General features: G+C 41.5%; 1 protein-coding gene across 1 annotated transcript; it reads left to right on the top strand.

Moving 5' to 3' along the window:
• Positions 1-375: 375 nt before the first annotated feature.
• LOC117870246 (ubiquitin-like modifier-activating enzyme 6) lies at positions 376-16,896 on the top strand (the record flags this gene model as incomplete). Its single annotated transcript, XM_034757336.1, is given in 13 exon segments — positions 376-465; positions 599-679; positions 1,972-2,100; positions 3,955-4,006; positions 4,110-4,173; positions 5,333-5,402; positions 5,833-5,904; positions 6,905-7,022; positions 8,007-8,200; positions 11,093-11,220; positions 12,151-12,238; positions 12,559-12,653; positions 14,782-16,896. Coding segments are annotated over 13 exon segments (1,317 nt in total), but the record flags the coding sequence as incomplete, so codon positions are not given.
• Between the last annotated feature and the right edge of the window lie 1,876 nt (positions 16,897-18,772).

Here is an 18,772-nt window from a genome sequence, read left to right as displayed (position 1 = left end):
TTCTTATTTGAAAGTGGGGAAGTGATGCCCTTACATAAATGCAGTTCACTCCATTGTCCAATAGCATTTCATGGGTCAGTTTTGCTTTTGGAGCTCCTATCCTCTTGCCTTTTAAGTTTTGTTTTTCAGTTGTAGTGAAAACAGTTCTACTTATAATATCCCTCTTGCCTGTAAAGAGACGTCTAATGCCACTGTGGCAACTTAGCTTTGGTCTGGCAATCTAATTGTAATGCTTTTATAAACAACCCCCAACACCCTTTGTTTAATGTCAGCTGAAGTTCAACCTACAGATAATAGAGACGTTTACAGTGCACTGGTAGTAATCTACTTTAATGTGTCTGTCCGTATACACTGCTCTGTTTTTTTTAAATTTAGCGAGATCCACCAGAAGAAGAAATACCCTTTTGCACTTTAAAATCTTTCCCAGCTGCCATTGAGCACACAATACAGTGGGCGAGGGATAAGGTAAGTGTATTGCCTGGCAAGGTACACACATTCATTCTGTATTTAGAAGTGTGTGTGGAGGGGGTGGGTGGGGGGGAATCAACTTAGAGAATAGTGACCTGCACAACACCATGTTTCTGCTTTTGTTTTTTAGTTTGAAAGTGCGTTTTCTCACAAGCCTTCATTGTTTAACAAATTTTGGCAAACCTACCCATCCGCAGAAGAGGTCTTGCAGGTAGGAATAAATGTTGTGATTTAAAATAAGGGCCTTAAAGCAATGGCTCTTATTTTAAGATCAAGATTCAAGTTCAGTTCTGTTTTCATTCCTAATACAGAATCTGTGATCTGATGATAGTCATTAAGGCTGCAGGTTTGTAACGGAAGTCACGGATTCCATGACTTTCCGTGACTTCTGCAGCAGCCGGTGCGCCATGGCATGTGCATGCACACCCCCCTCGCCCTTCGCGCCCCCCTTCCCCCCCCCTGCAGCAGGAGCGGTTGGATGCCCTCCAGGTAAGCATCGCCCAGAGCCTGCCTCATCCTGTCCCATGTCCCAACCCCCTGTCCCCTCCCACACCCAAACTCTGCTGCTGCTGGGGGGGGGGTGCGGAGCCAGGTAGGGAGCCAACTGGCCCTGCTAACCCAACACCCCCTCCCTTAGCACCCATGGGGCCCCAGGGCAGCCCGCTGCACCTCCGTGACTTTTACTACAAATACCAGTGAATAAAACTGGGGGGGGGAGGCGGACAGGTCACGGGCCATGAATTTTGTTTACTGCCCGTGACCTGTCTGTGACTTTTACTAAAAATACCTGTGACTAAAACGTAGCCTTAATAATCATTGATCACATTGGGTGCAAAATAAGTTTAGTTATAAATATCCACAATAGCCTTATCATCAGGAACACCTCTACCACTTCCCGAATTGCCACTGTCTCCGTTAGTAGCCCAAAGCTGAGTCAGTTGTGTGTAGAAAGCTTCTCTAGCTGATGTTTACCTGTACACATGCGTGGGAGCAGTGAGGAGTTATACTGCCCTCTGATATTGAGAAAATATTTGAGCATCTTCCTGAGAACTGGTGTAACAACTAATCTGAAGAAACTAGAAAGAAACGAATTTGCTTCCAAGTAACTAATTTCATTTTTCTGCATGGTAAATTAATATGCAACTTCCAGTAAGAGGATTTGCACACTCATTCTCTATACTGAACATTGATTACCCCATGGTAACCAGGATTGAGGCTGATAGAAACAAAATGGAATAAACATCTAACAAGCAGGAAACTTCAGAACTGTTATGTTAGGCAATAGTGTTTGGAGAAATTGCAAAGCTGAAGCTGCAAAAAGGGTGGCATGAAGTGAAATAGGGAAGCCTATTTCCTAAATAAAGAATATTTCCTAAACTAGACTTCCACTTTCCCTTTTCTTAGTAAGGTAACAAAGTTTAATTTACTCTTTTATTTTATTAAATGGTTGTAACGGAGCTTGTCCAGTCTAATACTGTTTTCCTATTCCCCTTTTCTGTTCAGAGAATAAAGTCGGGAGAGAGTTTAGAAGGCTGTTTTCAAGCTATCAAATCACTCAGTAGAAGACCCCGAAATTGGTCTCAATGTGTGGAACTTGCAAGAATAAAATTTGAAAAGTATTTTAAACATAAGGTTTGTATATAAAACCTGTTAATGTTGAGAAATGGCTTTTGATTAATTGAGGCTTACAAAAGAATTTATTTATTTATCTCATGGATAAAATACCAAAATTATTTGCAAAAAGTTTCCTGTCACTTTCCTCCAGAATTACCAGACAGTGAATCTTTGCCACAAATGCTACAATTAAAAAATTCAAAACCCAGCTCATCTCTTGAGAAGGTTTCGCATTGGGTATAGTCTTGCATAAATTATTAGATGTTTTTAACTTAATTTTATAAATCCTCACATTATCTTAGTGTCTCTAGACTGAAACTTAGGGTGGGACTTACTGTATCTTTTGGCGGTGTCTCCACTGAATAAATACCATAGTCCTGCTAGCCCACAAGGTTGCCCCTCTATTAAAATATGGTTTATGCTTTCAGTGAATTGACTTTGAAGAGCTCTGTGTAAGCTCGAAAGCTTGTCTCTCTCACCAACAGAAGTGGGTCCAATAGAAGATACTACCTCATCTACCCTGTCTCTCTTTTTTGTTCCAGTAGACTCTTTTAATATTGCACTAAGATTGCTGTCATCTTACTTCTTGTATCCGTGTACTCAAATTTGAGAAAACTCGTACTCAGTTTTCTCAAATATATAGCAGACAGGATGATTAAAACATGCCGATTGTGTCGATGTAGTTTTGAAAGTGTGATATGTAATGTGCTTAAATTATGTGTACACAAATGGGTGACTGTGTTGAAGAAAAAGTACTAATTCCATGCACAGTTCCTTGGTTGCTAGTGTGTACTTCACATATTAACCAACATTTTTGGATGAAGACTGGAGAGTGCCATTTTCAGTTGGCACCTATATTTTCTGATATGCACGAATACTTTCATTACTTCAACCCCGTGGTTCTGAACAATTGGGAAGGAGCTCCCTACATCGGAGTGGGAAAAGTACGGTCCACGGGCTGGATCTGGCCCATGGGATTGCCACCCCCCTCCCAGAAGTGGCCAGCACCACATCCCTGCGGCCCATAGGGGAGGGGAGGGCAGAGGACTCCGCGCGCAGCCCTTGCTTGTGGGTACCTCCCCCGAAGCTCCCAGTGGCCGGGAACGGGGAACTGCGGATAATGGGAGCTTTGGGGGAGGTACCCCCAGGCAAAGGCAATGCGCGGAGCCCTCTGCCCCCCTTCCTCCGGGGGCCACAAGGACGTGGTGCCAGCTGCTTCCCGGAGCAGCGCAGGGCCAGGGCAGGCATGCAGGCAGGGAGCCTGCCCTAGCCTCGGTGCGCACTGCTGCCACCCCAGAGCCGCTCCAGGTAAGTGGCGCCAAGCCGGAGCCTGCACCCCAACTCCCTGCCGTGAGCCCCCTGCCCGCACCTCAACCTCCTGCCCTGAGCCCTTTGCTGCACCTCACACCCCTTGAACCCCAACTCCCTTCTCTGAGCCCCCCCATAATCCGCACCCCTCCCTGCACCACTGCCTTGAGCCTCCTCCCGCACTGTGCACCCCTGCTGCACCCCAACCCTCTTCCCTGAGCCCCCTCATACACCCTGCATCCCTCCTGCACCCCTACGCCTTGCCCTGAGCCCCTTCTTGCACACCGCTCCCCCTCCTGAAGCCCAACCCCCTGCCCCGCATTACATTCATGGCCCTGCATGCACTCGGGCCAAAAAGTTTACCCACCCCTATCCTACATGAACATAAATTTCTTTTATTTTCATAACTGATTAGAAAACTTTCCCTCTATCAGAGGGAAATATGACAAAGCTGGATCAAGATTTTAGAGCACCACAATGACATCTCTTCTTTTTCATTCATATTTTGAAGCGCTGATTTGTGTATGATGGAGTATTAATAGTCCTCTGACATTTCTTTTCTAGGCTCTTCAACTACTTCATTCTTTTCCCCTTGATACACGATTAAAAGATGGAAGTAAGTATAAATAGCCACTTTGATGTGACTTTATAGAGTAAATCATTGCGTTACTATGTTATTAACTACTTAGAATTTCACTTTAAATTCTTCCCACTACCAGGTTTGTTTTGGCAGTCACCAAAGAGGCCACCTTCTCCAATAAAGTTTGAATTCAGTGATCCTTTGTAAGTATTGTACCTCTATGATATTTTGTATATACATGGAGGAAGGGAGGGATATTATGTAATAGGCTTGTGTAGCAGAAAAACTGTCGTCTATAGAACTTGAAGTTTTGAACTGAGCGAAGACCACACAAACTGAAGTGAGGTTTGCATTGGATACACTGCCGCCCGCACTTTCCCCTTAATAGCAACCTCAGTGTAACCAAGGGGCTAGACTTCAGTGTTGCAAATAACTAAACTCAAAGTTTTATTGCAAAAGAAGCATGTCAAAGTCTTGAGGTTTGTCAGATGAAATATCGACTTCTCCTTTGGGAAACTGCTCCCCACTCTTGGGGAACACTCACCTAGATTATGAACTCAGAGTTCTAAAAAATGGGATCAAATGGGAATATATGGCAGTGCATTGGATGTAGTTTGAGCGTGTGAAAGGTATGCAGTTCCCGTAACAAGCATTTCATTGAATTCTCTCTGGTGTGACACTGACAAGAATAAGGGGAAGACTAAAAGTAAATCACACAGGCCTTGAAGTTGTGCAGTGTCAGGACTTGTCTTCACTATGCTGCTGCACTCAATGCAGCAGGTGTCGATTTAGCAGGTCTACTGAAGACCCACTAAATCTATGGCAGAGCGCTCTTTGGTTGACTCCGGTACTCCAGCTCCCGGAGAAGATTAAAATAAGTCGACCGGAGAGCGTCTCCCATCGACGCAGTGCAGTTATTCACGTAGCTGGAGTAGCGTAACTTAGGTCATCTTTCCCCGGTAGTGAAGACAAGCCCTCAGTGCGGATTTTAAAATTTTGACAAGATAGTTTTTGATTGTACTTAGCTGTGATAACCAAAATCCTCCATTTCTCGTGTGTTTCATCTACTTTCATAATGATCCTGTCACATAAGGAAAATTATTCTTGGGCAATAGTTCCCTGATGTGTAGAAGCATCCCATGATACGTTGTTGTTAGTACTTTGGTAACACATCCTCCTTCATTTTTAGATCATAAGTACTTCAGGGCAGGACCCTTACCTTCTTGTTTTTTCTCAGAGCCTGACCCACTGGCGCCCCAATCCTGATTTGAGCTACAGGGTGCTACTGAAACACAAATATTATTTTAAAATCTGAATTTAGATTTTGGTACAAAAACAATTGCCTTCTCTTTTTTTCAACAGACACTACAGTTTCATAGTGAGTGGTGCAAAACTCTTTGCAAGAGTATACTGTGTCACTGTCACAGAAAAGGTAGGTAATAATTCAATTATAGTTAGAGCAGAGGTTAGATGCACTTGATACTCAGTATGCATTCAGATGCTACTGTTTCTGTTGGGTCTTCAGTAATAAATTGTTGAGAAACAAAATACTCTTCAAATTACAACTGATCCCTCAAGTGTTTTAATCTTCAGCATGATGGTCCAGTGCCACCATTGCTGCTCTTTATCCATATTAATCCATGAAATGCCTTTGTGTCCCCCAGCCTGATAGTTTATGATGATTCTTCAAAGTGCGGGGTTCCTGGCCCATAAAACTGTAATTCTGCTGTAAATGAACTATAAATTACAAAGATTTTTTTAAACTTTTTTCTTTGCTTTTTTAACAAAGTGTAGTAAATCTAATAAGGTTTTGTCTATTTCTTATAAAAGTAAACTGCAGTTATCTTTATTTAAAAAAACAGGATTTGTCAGAAGAAACTATTTTGAAGATCATTTCAGGAGTAAATATACAAGAGTTCAGACCTTCAAATAAAGTAGGTTTAATATTTTATTAAGCTCTAAGTTAAGCAAACATCTTTCTTGTGATGTTGGTAATTCTCCCCTTCCTGTTATGTGGAAGAACTCCTGGTGAGAATATGGTTTGTGTAGCATAGGTTCTTGTTTTGTTTCCCCATGTTGTATAGTCAAGATTTTGCATTTAAATATCGCAGCTAAATCGAGCCCAAATGAAGCTGACAATGATCTGGACTCTTCACAATTATTTTTTGTTTTTTTAAATTGAATCCCTATAAGTGCAGTCCATGACTTTAAGCCTCCAGGCTTTTTTTATACCTGCACATCAAAGTTTTTTAGTTAACTTTTAATTACTGTTACAGTAAATGCTCCGGGTTACATTATTTTAATACTAGGCAAGAGAACGGCATTATTTTTCTCCATGACGTAAAGCTAATGTTTTAGAGCTGTATTAACCAAAAAGATTTCAATGGGTTGGATCAGGCTGCAACCACTTAAAATACATGGCAGCAAACTGTCTCTTGTAATGTTTTATGTTGCAGCTCTGTGGAGAATGGAGTTTTTAATTGTTGAGACTATAAATCCTGTTCATGTGTAGTACTGTTATGTTGTTGGTGATCTTGATAGTTTGACAGAAAGATACATGTCAGGGCTTCTCTACCTTTGAAATCCAGCAACGGCACAGTTGCAGCTCTGCACATGTAGCACTTCAGTGGAGACACTGCCTAAACCAATGGGAGGGGTTCTGCCTGCACAGGTAAGAACACCTCCCTGACAGGCAGTAGCTAGGAATTCTTCTGTTGACTTAGTGCTGCTTACACAGGGGTTAGATCGGCCTAATGATGCCGCTCAGGGATGTGGATTTCTTCCGTTTTCCTAGACGTTGAGAAAACATCAGCTTTTTGGTTAGATGTGGTGATAATGCAAGGCAAATGCCACATTTAATCAGTTTGGGCAAACCTGGCTCTTGGGTTAAGGGTAATACCATGCTACATGTTCAGTTGTTGCATATATTCATAGGTTGTGCAGACAGATGAAACTGCAAGGAAACCAGACCATATTCCAGTAAGCAGTGAAGATGAGAGGAATGCTATTTTCCAGCTGGAAAAAGCCATATTATCCAATGAAGCTCTGAAAAGTGAGTAACTTCCTTTGTAAAATACTCCACTACTTGTTGAGTTTTAGCTGCTACCGTAGTGCCAGCAGTGTGCAGCTCAAGTCTTTGGAAAAATAGTTCAGTATCTCACCAGCTTTTCACTTTGGTGAGGGCTTGTAAAGCTTTCTTGTTGTGTATCACCTACAAAACTAAAACTTTCTTTTAAGTGATAATAGCTATCCATAACTGGTTGTTTAAAAATATAAAAGACGCAGAATGGCTTCCAAGGGTTCCCTAAGAAATAAACATCTAAGTCCTTGTGGCTTTGCCATTATGACTGTTGTATCTCTTGAAGTACAGGTTCCCAACCTGGGAGTCACAAATGGGTGTCAGAGCATTGTGACCACCCTGCCCTTTCCCCATTGCTATGTGTGTGTGTGTGTGTGGGGGGGGGGGTCCTGGCTAGATCTCAGCCAGATTGGAAGTGGTCCTGGTATGGAAAAAAGGTGAATTACTTTCTAAAGAGGAACTTGATTTGTAATTGCTCTAATAGTAAAAGGGTACCTGGTCAGGTACTTCAGACACATGAAGATTTTGATGCTTAAAAAAGTAATAATTAGATGTAACTCTAGTCTTAGTGAAACGGCTAACACTTACACAAAGGGGATCCATATAGTACAGGGTGGGGAGAAAAACCCCGTGCCTGGGTGGGGAAGAATGCCCACAAAACAGTCCAACCCTGATTCCTGACACTGCAAAGGAAATTAAGTGCTTGGTGTCTCTGTTAATATTAAAAAAACAAAACAAAACAAAAAACCCCACCCAAATGCAATAAACTCAATCATCAAATCTAGCAGCTGCTTCTCTTTGTAGCACAGATACCCCTGTACCAGGACCTAATACTCCCTAATCTTTATAAAGCACATAATTGAAAGTGTATTAATAAAATAGACCCAGAACAGCAGTCATTTATTTTAGAATTCATTCATCTTATTGGTGAACATTTGATTTTTGTTTCGTGAACAGATGACTTGCAAATGAAGATGCTCTCCTTTGAAAAAGATGATGATGCTAACGGGCATATAGACTTCATAGCAGCAGCATCTAATCTGCGAGCCAAGATGTACAACATTGAACCAGCGGATCGGCTCAAAACAAAGCGCATCGCTGGAAAGATTATTCCTGCTATTGCAACTGCTACTGCTGCAGTGTCTGGCTTGGTGAGTGAGTTTACATATTGAGGAATCTTTATTTTGCAAAACCACCTCTGATCTGCAAGAAGCAAAGACCCTCTTTTCTGCCTGTTCTTCATTGTTTGAGTGCTGGTTAATGCTAATACATCCCTGCTGCAAGATTTTTGGTAAAACTGATCCTAATCTAGGTATAACTTCACAGTGGCCTCTTGCTTCTGTGATCCTGTAGCGTAGGCTTTATGGCATTGTGGAAAGACTGGGAAGAGGGTATTAATTACCAGTATAATATACTTGTCTTTAAACAAGTAGAAAACTTTGAAAGGCAAGAAGCAGTGTTTTCTGTGGTATAGAATGTGTGTGTGAAAACTCACCATTTTGAATGTGATACAGTATTTGATGTTAGCAGTATGAGAATCCGATAGCATAGTTTATAAACCAATTTCTATCATGCTTTTAATGCTAGTTTGGCAATTAGAAGGAAACCTTAATGTGAAAACATTAAGGGTAACTACTGCATTTACAAAAGATTTGATTATCTAGTATTAAAGTAGGATAAACCGGTATTAGTGTTAACATCAGTGTGAGTGTGTCATGTCTTAGCAAGAAGGTGTCAGCTACCAGACTTGAGGTAAAATGTCAGTTTGCAATCCTTTATTTTCACGTACATTCCTCACTTTATATTTGAGAAATGTTGACTCCATTGTGATCAATACAGGCCATGTGCTGTCAAGGAGAGAAACAGTTGCCACTGAGTTTAATCTTATGTAATGTAAGAGTAGGTGAGAGTCTTTTTAATTACTTGAAATTAAATTCATGCCCCTTCCTTTTTCTGTTGCGAAGAGGTCATGTATTTTTAGCAGTAGAATAGCAAAGAAATTGTTTATAGTCCAGGAGAATAAAGGCCTGGACTGTGTCTTGCTGATCTGTGTATGGATCTCGAAATTTCCACAGGAAAAGTAGGACACTGTCACTTCCACACAGAGGGGTAGGCATTCTCTGCAGCACCATCCCTTGCTCTGTGCACCAATTTCTACATAGTAATACAGGTGGAAGAGTCCTATTCCCTCACTTTGGGTCCTTTCCACTGCTGTTGGACGGCCAGTGTTGGCATGGCACCAACAGGAGCAGTAATGCTGTGGGAGAGGGGGACTAGCAGAGCTAAGAGTGCCTTTCAGTCTGCTGGGTTTTGGGGTGGGGTGGGGTGTTTCAGCCTTCAAAGTATACAGTCTCTTAACTTCTTCCACCAGAGGGAACCTTTCCAGAGGAGGGTGTGAGCCAGCCCATGTTCATGATTGCTGCATATCTGGGTTATGATAATAGAACTTCATTTGTAGCAGAATAAAAACAAATGTCAAGGTCTAAAAAAATCATTAATTTTGAATCTAAAGCAATAAATATATTACCAAAGAAGGAGAAAAAACCTGAAGATGCTATTGGCATTTTTGCAGAAAACATCAATCTTAAACTGGAAAATCCATTGTAATGTGAGTGCTCTCAAGGTTTAGTTATTTATACCCAGCTCCATTTTTGGCTGGGAATTTCCTCATTTTCCAACAATGATGGCAAAGTGTCAGTGATGGGACTAACTTTCATGCTATGCAGTGACTGAGGAAGTTGCAACTTCTGCAGGGATAAACTCCACCCCTTCCCCAGACGACCCCTAAGCCTGCTGCTCTCCATGTCCGAGGTGCTGCAAACTTTGCTGTATTGGAGTTCAGAACTCTTTGCAATACCAATAACCCAGCCTCTCTTCCCCTCTCCCACCAAAAAACACTCAAAGCTCTTAGTCCTTTCCAAAACCAGCAGAATAAAACATACTTGGAGTTAGTAGGCCAAGATGTTGGGTTATTACTAACCAAAATATTTAAAATGTTTAAGATCTGAGATCACCACCTTATTTTTTCTGAACCCGTCTCTCCCAAGTTCCTTGTCTGGTTTGTCTCAAGCTTTCCAGAAAATTCTACCCTACTGTAAAAACAACAAGTAGTCTGGTGGCACCTTAAAGACTAACAGATTTATTTGGGCATAAGCTTTCGTGAGTAAAAACCTCACTTCGAAGAAGTGAGGTTTTTACTCACGAAAGCTTATGCCCAAATAAATCTGTTAGTCTTTAAGGTGCCACCAGACTACTTGTTGTTTTTGTAGATACAGACTAACACGGCTACCCCCTGATACTTGATACCCTACTGTAAGAACACATGTGCCTGGACATAGAATTAGAGATATTAGGGAGGTGTTAGAAATTGGGCACACTGGAAGGTTAGCATTAACCTTAAGTATGCCCTGCCATGCTGACACTGTCCCCTTTCTCTGACAGTGATTTCTGTTGTTCCTATTAATATTAATAGAAGGCCGTACCAAATGTCTCCTGCATACCAGCCTTAACCTGCNAGTCTGGTGGCACCTTAAAGACTAACAGATTTATTTGGGCATAAGCTTTCGTGAGTAAAAACCTCACTTCTTCGAAGTGAGGTTTTTACTCACGAAAGCTTATGCCCAAATAAATCTGTTAGTCTTTAAGGTGCCACCAGACTACTTGTTGTTTTTGTAGATACAGACTAACACGGCTACCCCCTGATACTTGATACCCTACTGTAAGAACACATGTGCCTGGACATAGAATTAGAGATATTAGGGAGGTGTTAGAAATTGGGCACACTGGAAGGTTAGCATTAACCTTAAGTATGCCCTGCCATGCTGACACTGTCCCCTTTCTCTGACAGTGATTTCTGTTGTTCCTATTAATATTAATAGAAGGCCGTACCAAATGTCTCCTGCATACCAGCCTTAACCTGCTGTAAGTCCTTTTACTTGAATCGACGTGCTGCTGATTACATCAGATTTTATGTACCAGCTTTATCCCAAGAAATCCTGTAATTTGTAAAGTATTAAGTAGCTCTGTCTTTGTGTTTACCCTAGGTTGCCCTGGAACTGATCAAAGTTGTGGGTGAACATCCATTTGAAGCATATAAGAATTGTTTTTTAAATCTAGCCATTCCAATAATAGTGTTCACAGAAGCTGCTGAAGTAAGAAAAACAGAAATAAGGTAAGGAGTACAATGACGGTGTGTTGTCTAGGAACTTACATTTGATATTTGAGAGGGGTGTAATGTTACATCAGGATCTGGAGACACACAGTTAGTATGTATGGGAGTTGGAGGGAACCCATACAACCTGGCTACGTGTTGTCCTTTGGGCTTCACACAACAACAAAATGAAGAAACCAAAGTTGGGTTCCAAGCAACCACGTTAATTTTGTACAGACATACAAGGCCTCGCTACCTCCTACAGCTCTGGCTGGTTTCTAAACCACAGAACACAGCGAGCACTTGGAGGGGTAGTACCCAATTCCTGTCACTACACGAAGCATTACTAGTATCCTTAGATCTGGTGACGCCGTTCTCAAATGTACAGTGCCAGGGTTTGGAAAGCCAACATAACCATTCTGACCTATACGAACCGGAGACCAGATTTTCCTAAGTGCTCAGCATTGTTCTCAATGGGAGCTGCTGATTACTGAACAATTCTAAATGTCTGGCCCCTACTTACTGCCTTTTTAACTATTATTTCAGTTAATAAATGTATTAGTCAAACATTGTTCAGTCTGCATAATCTTTGGTTGCAAATATACATATCTATGCAGTATAAAAATACAATTTTGCCAGTATCTTTCTTCACCTTATTTGTTTTACAGTAGTATGTAAAGGCCTAATCTGGATTCAGGGCTTCACTGTGCTAGGTAATGTGTACATGCATACTGAGGGATGGTCTCTACCTCGAAGAACTTGGTCTAAATAGATACGACAGACAAAGGGAGGGAGAGGAAATAGGGGCAGAGAGAGGAGGAAAGTTAAACATAGATTAATAGCAGAGCTACTGATAATGACAATATCGGTTTCTGAAAAAAATACTTTGAATCCACACTTTCAGGGTGTAAGATCAAATGAATGTTTAGCACTCTGTTCTTTTTCAAACAGAAATGGAATATCGTTTACAATCTGGGACAGGTGGACTATTTATGGGAAAGAAGATTTCACTCTACTGGACTTCATAAATGCTGTTAGAGTAAGACTTCACTTATTGAATGGTTTAGTAGAGATGTGGGGAAAATGGCTTCATTTTTTTTCTGGCTTGTGTCGAGCACCTATTAATGCCAAAATAATTTTTAGGACTAAGTGCATTTTGTGTGGCTCCTGATCCGTGCTGTAATTGAATATATAAAATGATTTAATCAAATCAATTTCAATAAACCATTGGTCAATTTTATATTTAATGCATGGACATTTTTCTGTCTGGGATGTTGACTTTTAAAAATGGTTCCATCATTTGGAACTAATTGTCTGTATGGTGCAGTCTGCTAACATGTTTGCATTCCTGAATTGTAGGAGAAATACGGAATAGAGCCAACAATGGTTGTACAGGGCGTCAAAATGCTGTATGTTCCTGTGATGCCTGGTCACATCAAAAGATTAAAGCTGACGTAAGTATTAATAGGGTAGTAAAAACAACTGTGGATCCAGGGAGGTGACCTGGTACGTTGATTCCTTTTACTTATTTAATGTGGCTGGCATCTAGATACCATGGTGATAGGCCCAGCGTACATACACAAAAGCTCTTGATAGCTCCATTCCCTCAAGGGATTCTTGAGCAGCAACTTGGAGTTCTGTCCACCCGTTCACCAGACACTATGCTCTAACTCAAGCCACAACTGTAGGGATGGCAGTACTACAAGCATCTCTGCCGACAGCTTCCCTACGTCCTTCTCCACTCTGAACACGGCTTGCCAGTCACCCGTATGCGGAATATACATAGGGACCAGCACTCAAAGAAGAAATGGAGGTTACTTACTGTAACTGGAGGTTCTTTGAGATGGGTGGTCCCTATCTGTATTCCACTACCTGCCCTTCTTCCCCTCTGCTTCGGATCCTGTTGGATTGTGCTAAGAGGAGGAACTGAAGAGGCATCGACCCGCACTGCCTCTTACACCCTTGGTCGGGAGCACAAGGGAAGGTACTGCGCTTGTGCGTGTCAATGGATTCTGCTCTGGGAAATCTCTAGACTTGGGCACATGGCGTGCATGCGTACCCATGTGTGGAGTACAGATAGGGTCCACACATCTTGAAGGACCTCCAGTTACAGTAAGTAACCTCCATTTCCAGAGTACTGAGTGCTGGGGGCACAAAGCTGCAGTTTATAGTTGGCTACCAGCAGGCGTTTCCACAGTGAAAATGGAGCCCCCATAAGTTCGATTATATTTTATTCACCCTACAGAATTGTTTTCTTTGGTCTCTTGAAGTTTAGTTGTTAGCTGCACTGGTGACTAGTGCATTTTGAATTACCTTATAAATCCGAATTTGTTTTTATTTCCAACGTGCTGCACATTTTTATTCTTCCTTTAAAAATAATTGCAACCACCAAATGGCTCAAATGTGCCAATGTAGGCGTTTTGATACCGTCCTGGCATTCAGAATGATGATCTGCTGCATGAGTTTGTCATTCGGTCTTATGAAACTTGCTTTTAAGGATGGCTGGGTAGCTCCATTGAATTTACTGTGGAAGGGTAAGACCCTTATTGTTCAGGTGAGAAGAGACTTACACCTTCAGTGGTTCTTGTAATATAGCAAATAATTTCAAGGAGAGCAAACTTCAACGAAATTCCAAATGAAGACTGCAAAACTCATAGAATCTGACTGCAGAGCACTGATATGTTGTGTCAACTCAATCGAAATAGTCAAAATAGTTTTGGATAATTGGTAAATGTGTAATCTAAACACAGTGTTAGTTGGCTCTCGCAGTTCAGAATTTTACTATAAACTTTTTTTTTTAAGAATAAGATGCTGTGCAGTGAGGCCACTCTTCCAGGGTGGTACTTCAATAATAAAGCCACATACGGGCATGTTTTCGTGCTATCTACTGCAATTAGTCTACTAGCATTGCAGGTAGTATTCAGCCAGGGCTCAATCCCGGCTCTTTACCACCACCGCTACCCAACTCCCAAATCCCTGGCAATAGAAGGCCCAAACTGCAGCAGAACAGTCCCGTTGCAAGGGGGCCCCATAACTTCCTGCACGCAGAGCTCCATGAGAGCCCTTGTCGGTGGACAGGGGAGGTTCTAGAAGCGGGACCATTGGATTTGTTCATACACAGTATAAATCCATTGGTCAAAACCACATGTGGGTGTACAAAGGGCTGTGGCCATGACTGCTGCCCATATGATTGGGGCAACAGCCATTGCATGGATCTGTCTGCCCTATTGGCGGATGATGGGGGAAAGAATTGTTGTTTTCCTCCAGTCTCCCAGCCCTGCACAAAAACGTTTCTTTGCTTTTTATCACAAGCAACGTAATAGCTCAGAGGTTGGCTGCTCTGAGAGCAAAAGCAGAAATACACTAACTGAAACATGACCTTCCACAACCAAGACAGAGCAACTTTGGGACATCGCATAAGCAGAAGTTTCACTGTCTTTAACCAAACTTCTGCTGCGTTGGACTTCACTCCTGGTAGAGCTGTGGAAATAAAACAACTTCCCATAACGCAGGATAGCTCAGCCCAGCCAGCTCTTTGCTCTTTTTCCTGCTCTTACAAAACTCGTCTTCCTTTCTTTGCAGGATGCAAAAGCTAGTGAAACCATCAGCTGATAAGAAATACGTGGATCTCACAGTGTCGTTTGCTCCAGAAACAGATGGAGATGAAGACTTGCCAGGGCCACCAGTGAGATACTACTTCATCCATGAAGACAATTGATGGTAATGCTCTAGGACCATTTGCTTTGAAGGGAGTGTGCTGATTTCGGCGTAAAACAAGTAATACATATTTCTTTGGTGAAGCCTTAATTAAAACAGGAACAGTTGAAGTCAGTGAATTGCACTGAAGAGGTCTGTCAAACTGGATTTACCGTTCACCTGTCCCTAGTCTCTGCATACATCTGTCTGCTCATAACGAGGATTGGAGGTTTGCTGAAATGGAATGTCATGTAGAATGCGTACCACAAAGAAGAGATTTATATTAATTTATGGGGGAGGGGGGGAAATGGCAAACTTAGCATCTTATTTCAATATGCAAGATAAATGTTAAATGGAGGGAGAGAGCAAAAATGGGGGAAATTATTGTTTTATAACATGGTGGTCAGTAATGTTTTATAATCCATTTCTCATGACTCTCTTCTAAAATTGGGGTGCCAACTGCATCATCTGAGCACTGGGCCAAATTCATCCCAAGTGTAATTTGATTAAAAAAGCAAATGAATTTGCCTCATTTACATTGTTGGTGTTCTCTTCTGAGCCATTGCTATTACTGTATGTTGGGGCAGTTCTTTTAGGTCAGTCTGGATGTGGAAACGCAGGGGGCAGATTCTCAGAGGGTGTAAATTGTCAGAGCTCCATTGAAGTCAACCGAGTGACGACAAGTGAGTTCTGCCCCAAGAGCACAATTTGGGAACAGTGAAGTATGGGGAAAGCTGAAATCTGTTGGAGAGTTGGGCCCTTATTCTCCCAGTTAAGCTCTTCTGCTTGATGAAGAGGCAGGTGAAGTTGTGGCTAAAATTTTTTGCCTCCAAATTAAGAGCAAGGTAGCAAATTGTTACTTTTTTGAAGGGGGAGGGTCAAGAGGGTATTCTGTGTATTTCATATCAAACATTTGGTTCCTTTTATCTCCTCTTGGCGCCATAACTCTAGAAGGAAGCTTTATATAGCGTATCTGTCTCTACAACACAAATCTGAGTTCATCTGAAAATCAAGTTTAGATTGGCCTCAATCTATAATTTAGGCGTCTAAAGTCTGATAGATCCATTTAATTTAGCAACAATCAGGAAATCATTTTGGCTATGGCAGTTAGGAGAAAATGCTGGTGCAGTACGACAGCATCAGTGGCAGAATTCTTCGGCATCTATGCCCCGGACAAGTGAGCTTCTGTGAATTGTTCCCCTGATTATGGAAAAACTAAAGCAAGTGAGATGGGAACAAAAATCGAATCTACTAACATCGCCCTGAACATTATTATTTTTGCTTTGGAAATAGTTTGCATTTACTGTATCTCCTGCATATGATGCAAAACTTGTTCACCACTATAAAATCAGTGATGTCAATGTGTGATTCAGTTTATTAACCTTTAGGGATCTTTTGGAGCCTAAAATATTGGATAACTGTGCTTGTTCTCATCTTCCCTCTCCTCCCAATTTGCTTATTCAAGAACAAAATATCTGGATGGTTGGGCATTTGGACACCAAATATGTATTGAATATACAAGCTGGAATCCATTAAAATTATTCCAATATTTGGGAATAAGTCTTAAATGTAGTACCTCTTTTGTAAGGTGTATATATTTTTTACTCTCAACATAGTTTATAGATATTTTATAGTTTTAACAGATTTGATTTGAAACCCAGCTGGTTTATTTAACTTTTTTTTTTTTTTTTTTTTTTACAACTTATTCTTTAAAAAAACAAACATTCCGTAAAACAGGCAAAGAGATGGCATTCTTAGAGATGGCAAAGTGCATACTTGACATAGGGCAAAAGGCAGAAAGGGAAGACTATTTGAGAGTAAATATCTGCTTCTGAGTGCTGACTGAAATGTGTGTTCCCCCCAGCAATAGCAGGGAGTGTAAATCCCAAATGAAATCTGTGATCTGGATTTTATTTTTTATTTCAATGTTTGGGGCAAACGTAAAGCGCTGTGAACTCTAAAAGTCAGGGGCTGGGAAACAATAAAATGTAATTTGAGTAACTAACTTCTTTGTTCATTTACTCAACATGAAAGCGGAGTCGGGTATGTTAGCTGGATGTTAATAGCACACAGAACACCTTTGAAAAGGAGTCTATAAAAGTCTGTTAGCCTGGGTGCTTTCCTGACTTACATCTGATGGTCTCTTCCGGGTTAACAGGCAATATTCAAATGTAACATGCTGAGTGGCCTTTGTTAACAGCTTCTCATTGCCTGACAGTATGTAGTTACATGCAGTGTTGGCACTTGAAAACACTCGTGCACTTTTGTGAACTCTAAATATACAGGTGGCAGGAATTGGGGGCCAAAATTAGCAAAACACAGATACATCTCCACGTCTCACAAACAGTGGGTGCCCTTTGGATGTCTGTTCTGTGGATGATTTCTGCCTAGCTGAACCGATGTATTTCGAGTAGTATATATGCTAGGTCATTGCGCATTCTCCATTTGATATGTATTTCTCTGGATTTGTCTGAACAGAGGTTGACATGAGTAGGTTTTTATTAACAAATGTAAAGAGAACTTAATATGACAGAGATATGTTGCCCAACCTGCCACTAAGAATTGCTCTTCATCTTTTTTCACATTAAAAATAACCTGAACTACTGACAAAGCGAATGAACATGTTTTTAAATGGAGATGTCTACAGTACATCATAGTTGCCAGGTGTGCACTGATTCATATCAATGATACGTTAAGCATGAGCCCTAATGACAACATGAACTATGCGACCGCTAATCACTTTAGCAAAGCCACAATTTGCACATGGAAAGTACAAGACACACATGTAGTGAAGGAGAATAGAAATTCCCAATTATTTCAATTCACAGCAATGTTCAAATGGCAATTTTGGGTATTGCAAACTTCTGCTAAGTGATGCTGCTCAGACAGATGACTTCAGCAGAATGGTCCTCCTCTGAATGTACTGAAAGAATCTGAAATGCTTTTTTTATAAACATGAAGTTGCTCTCTAATACTTTGGAAAAATCACTGTTCAGCAAAAAGGATACAACAATGTACAGTGTGAAAAGCAGTGTGCTCTCCCTTATTTCTCCATTTGAATAAGACTGAGGAGTGGTAGGAAAAGCACCTACCAGAAATGAAGATTATTTCTGCCATATTGAGAGCATCCGTCCGCTTCTTTTTACTCAGTTTGCAGTCTAGGGCTACTACAGAGTTGCTATTAGATGCTCCCATAGCAGCAGTGACCTCTGAGCTACATCTGGCTAGGCAGATGTTACCATTTCTTGCAGCGTTAGGCACTGTCTACAGAAGCACGGTCCATCACCTCAAGATTTTGCTCTACAGCACATTATCCTTTCGAAGCTGGTGCAGAGTGTACTAACTTCAACTTCAGTGGGGAAACTTCACTGATTACCTGTTGATTTCTGAGTGGTGTTTAGTTCTGAACTATAAAGCTCTAAAGGGACTGGAAGCTTCCTAGGTGAGGGACTGTTTTTCTCCCCCGATACAGTGCTGCTGCAGTTGCTATTTACTGCTCAAGCTGGAGCTACTCAATTAATACAAGTGCTGGTGGAAGCAAACCCTTTGGGAGGGCCTCTGAACGTCAACATTCATTTTCCTCTTTATTGGGCCACAATAGCCCAAGCCTTAGACTTTATGGGGCTCTCTGAAGATCATGTCTTTTCGCAGGGTATGAGGAGGGAAGGTGCACTCATTAAGATCTAGGGCTGAAATGGGTCCCCCCCCTTCCTGCTTTTGAGGAACATAAGAACATAAATACAGCCATACTGGGTCAGACCAAAGGCCCATCTAGCCCAGTGTCCTGTCTTCCGACAGTGGCCAATGCCAGGTGTCTCAGAGGGAATGAACGGAACAGGTAATCATCGAGTGATCCATTCCCTGATGCTCATTCCCA

The sequence above is a fragment of the Trachemys scripta genome, unplaced genomic scaffold, assembly GCF_013100865.1.
Source record: "Trachemys scripta elegans isolate TJP31775 unplaced genomic scaffold, CAS_Tse_1.0 scaffold_112, whole genome shotgun sequence".
Taxonomy (NCBI): domain Eukaryota; kingdom Metazoa; phylum Chordata; order Testudines; family Emydidae; genus Trachemys; species Trachemys scripta.
Note: the sequence above shows the minus strand (reverse complement) of the source record. Positions and strands in the feature narration are given on the sequence as shown.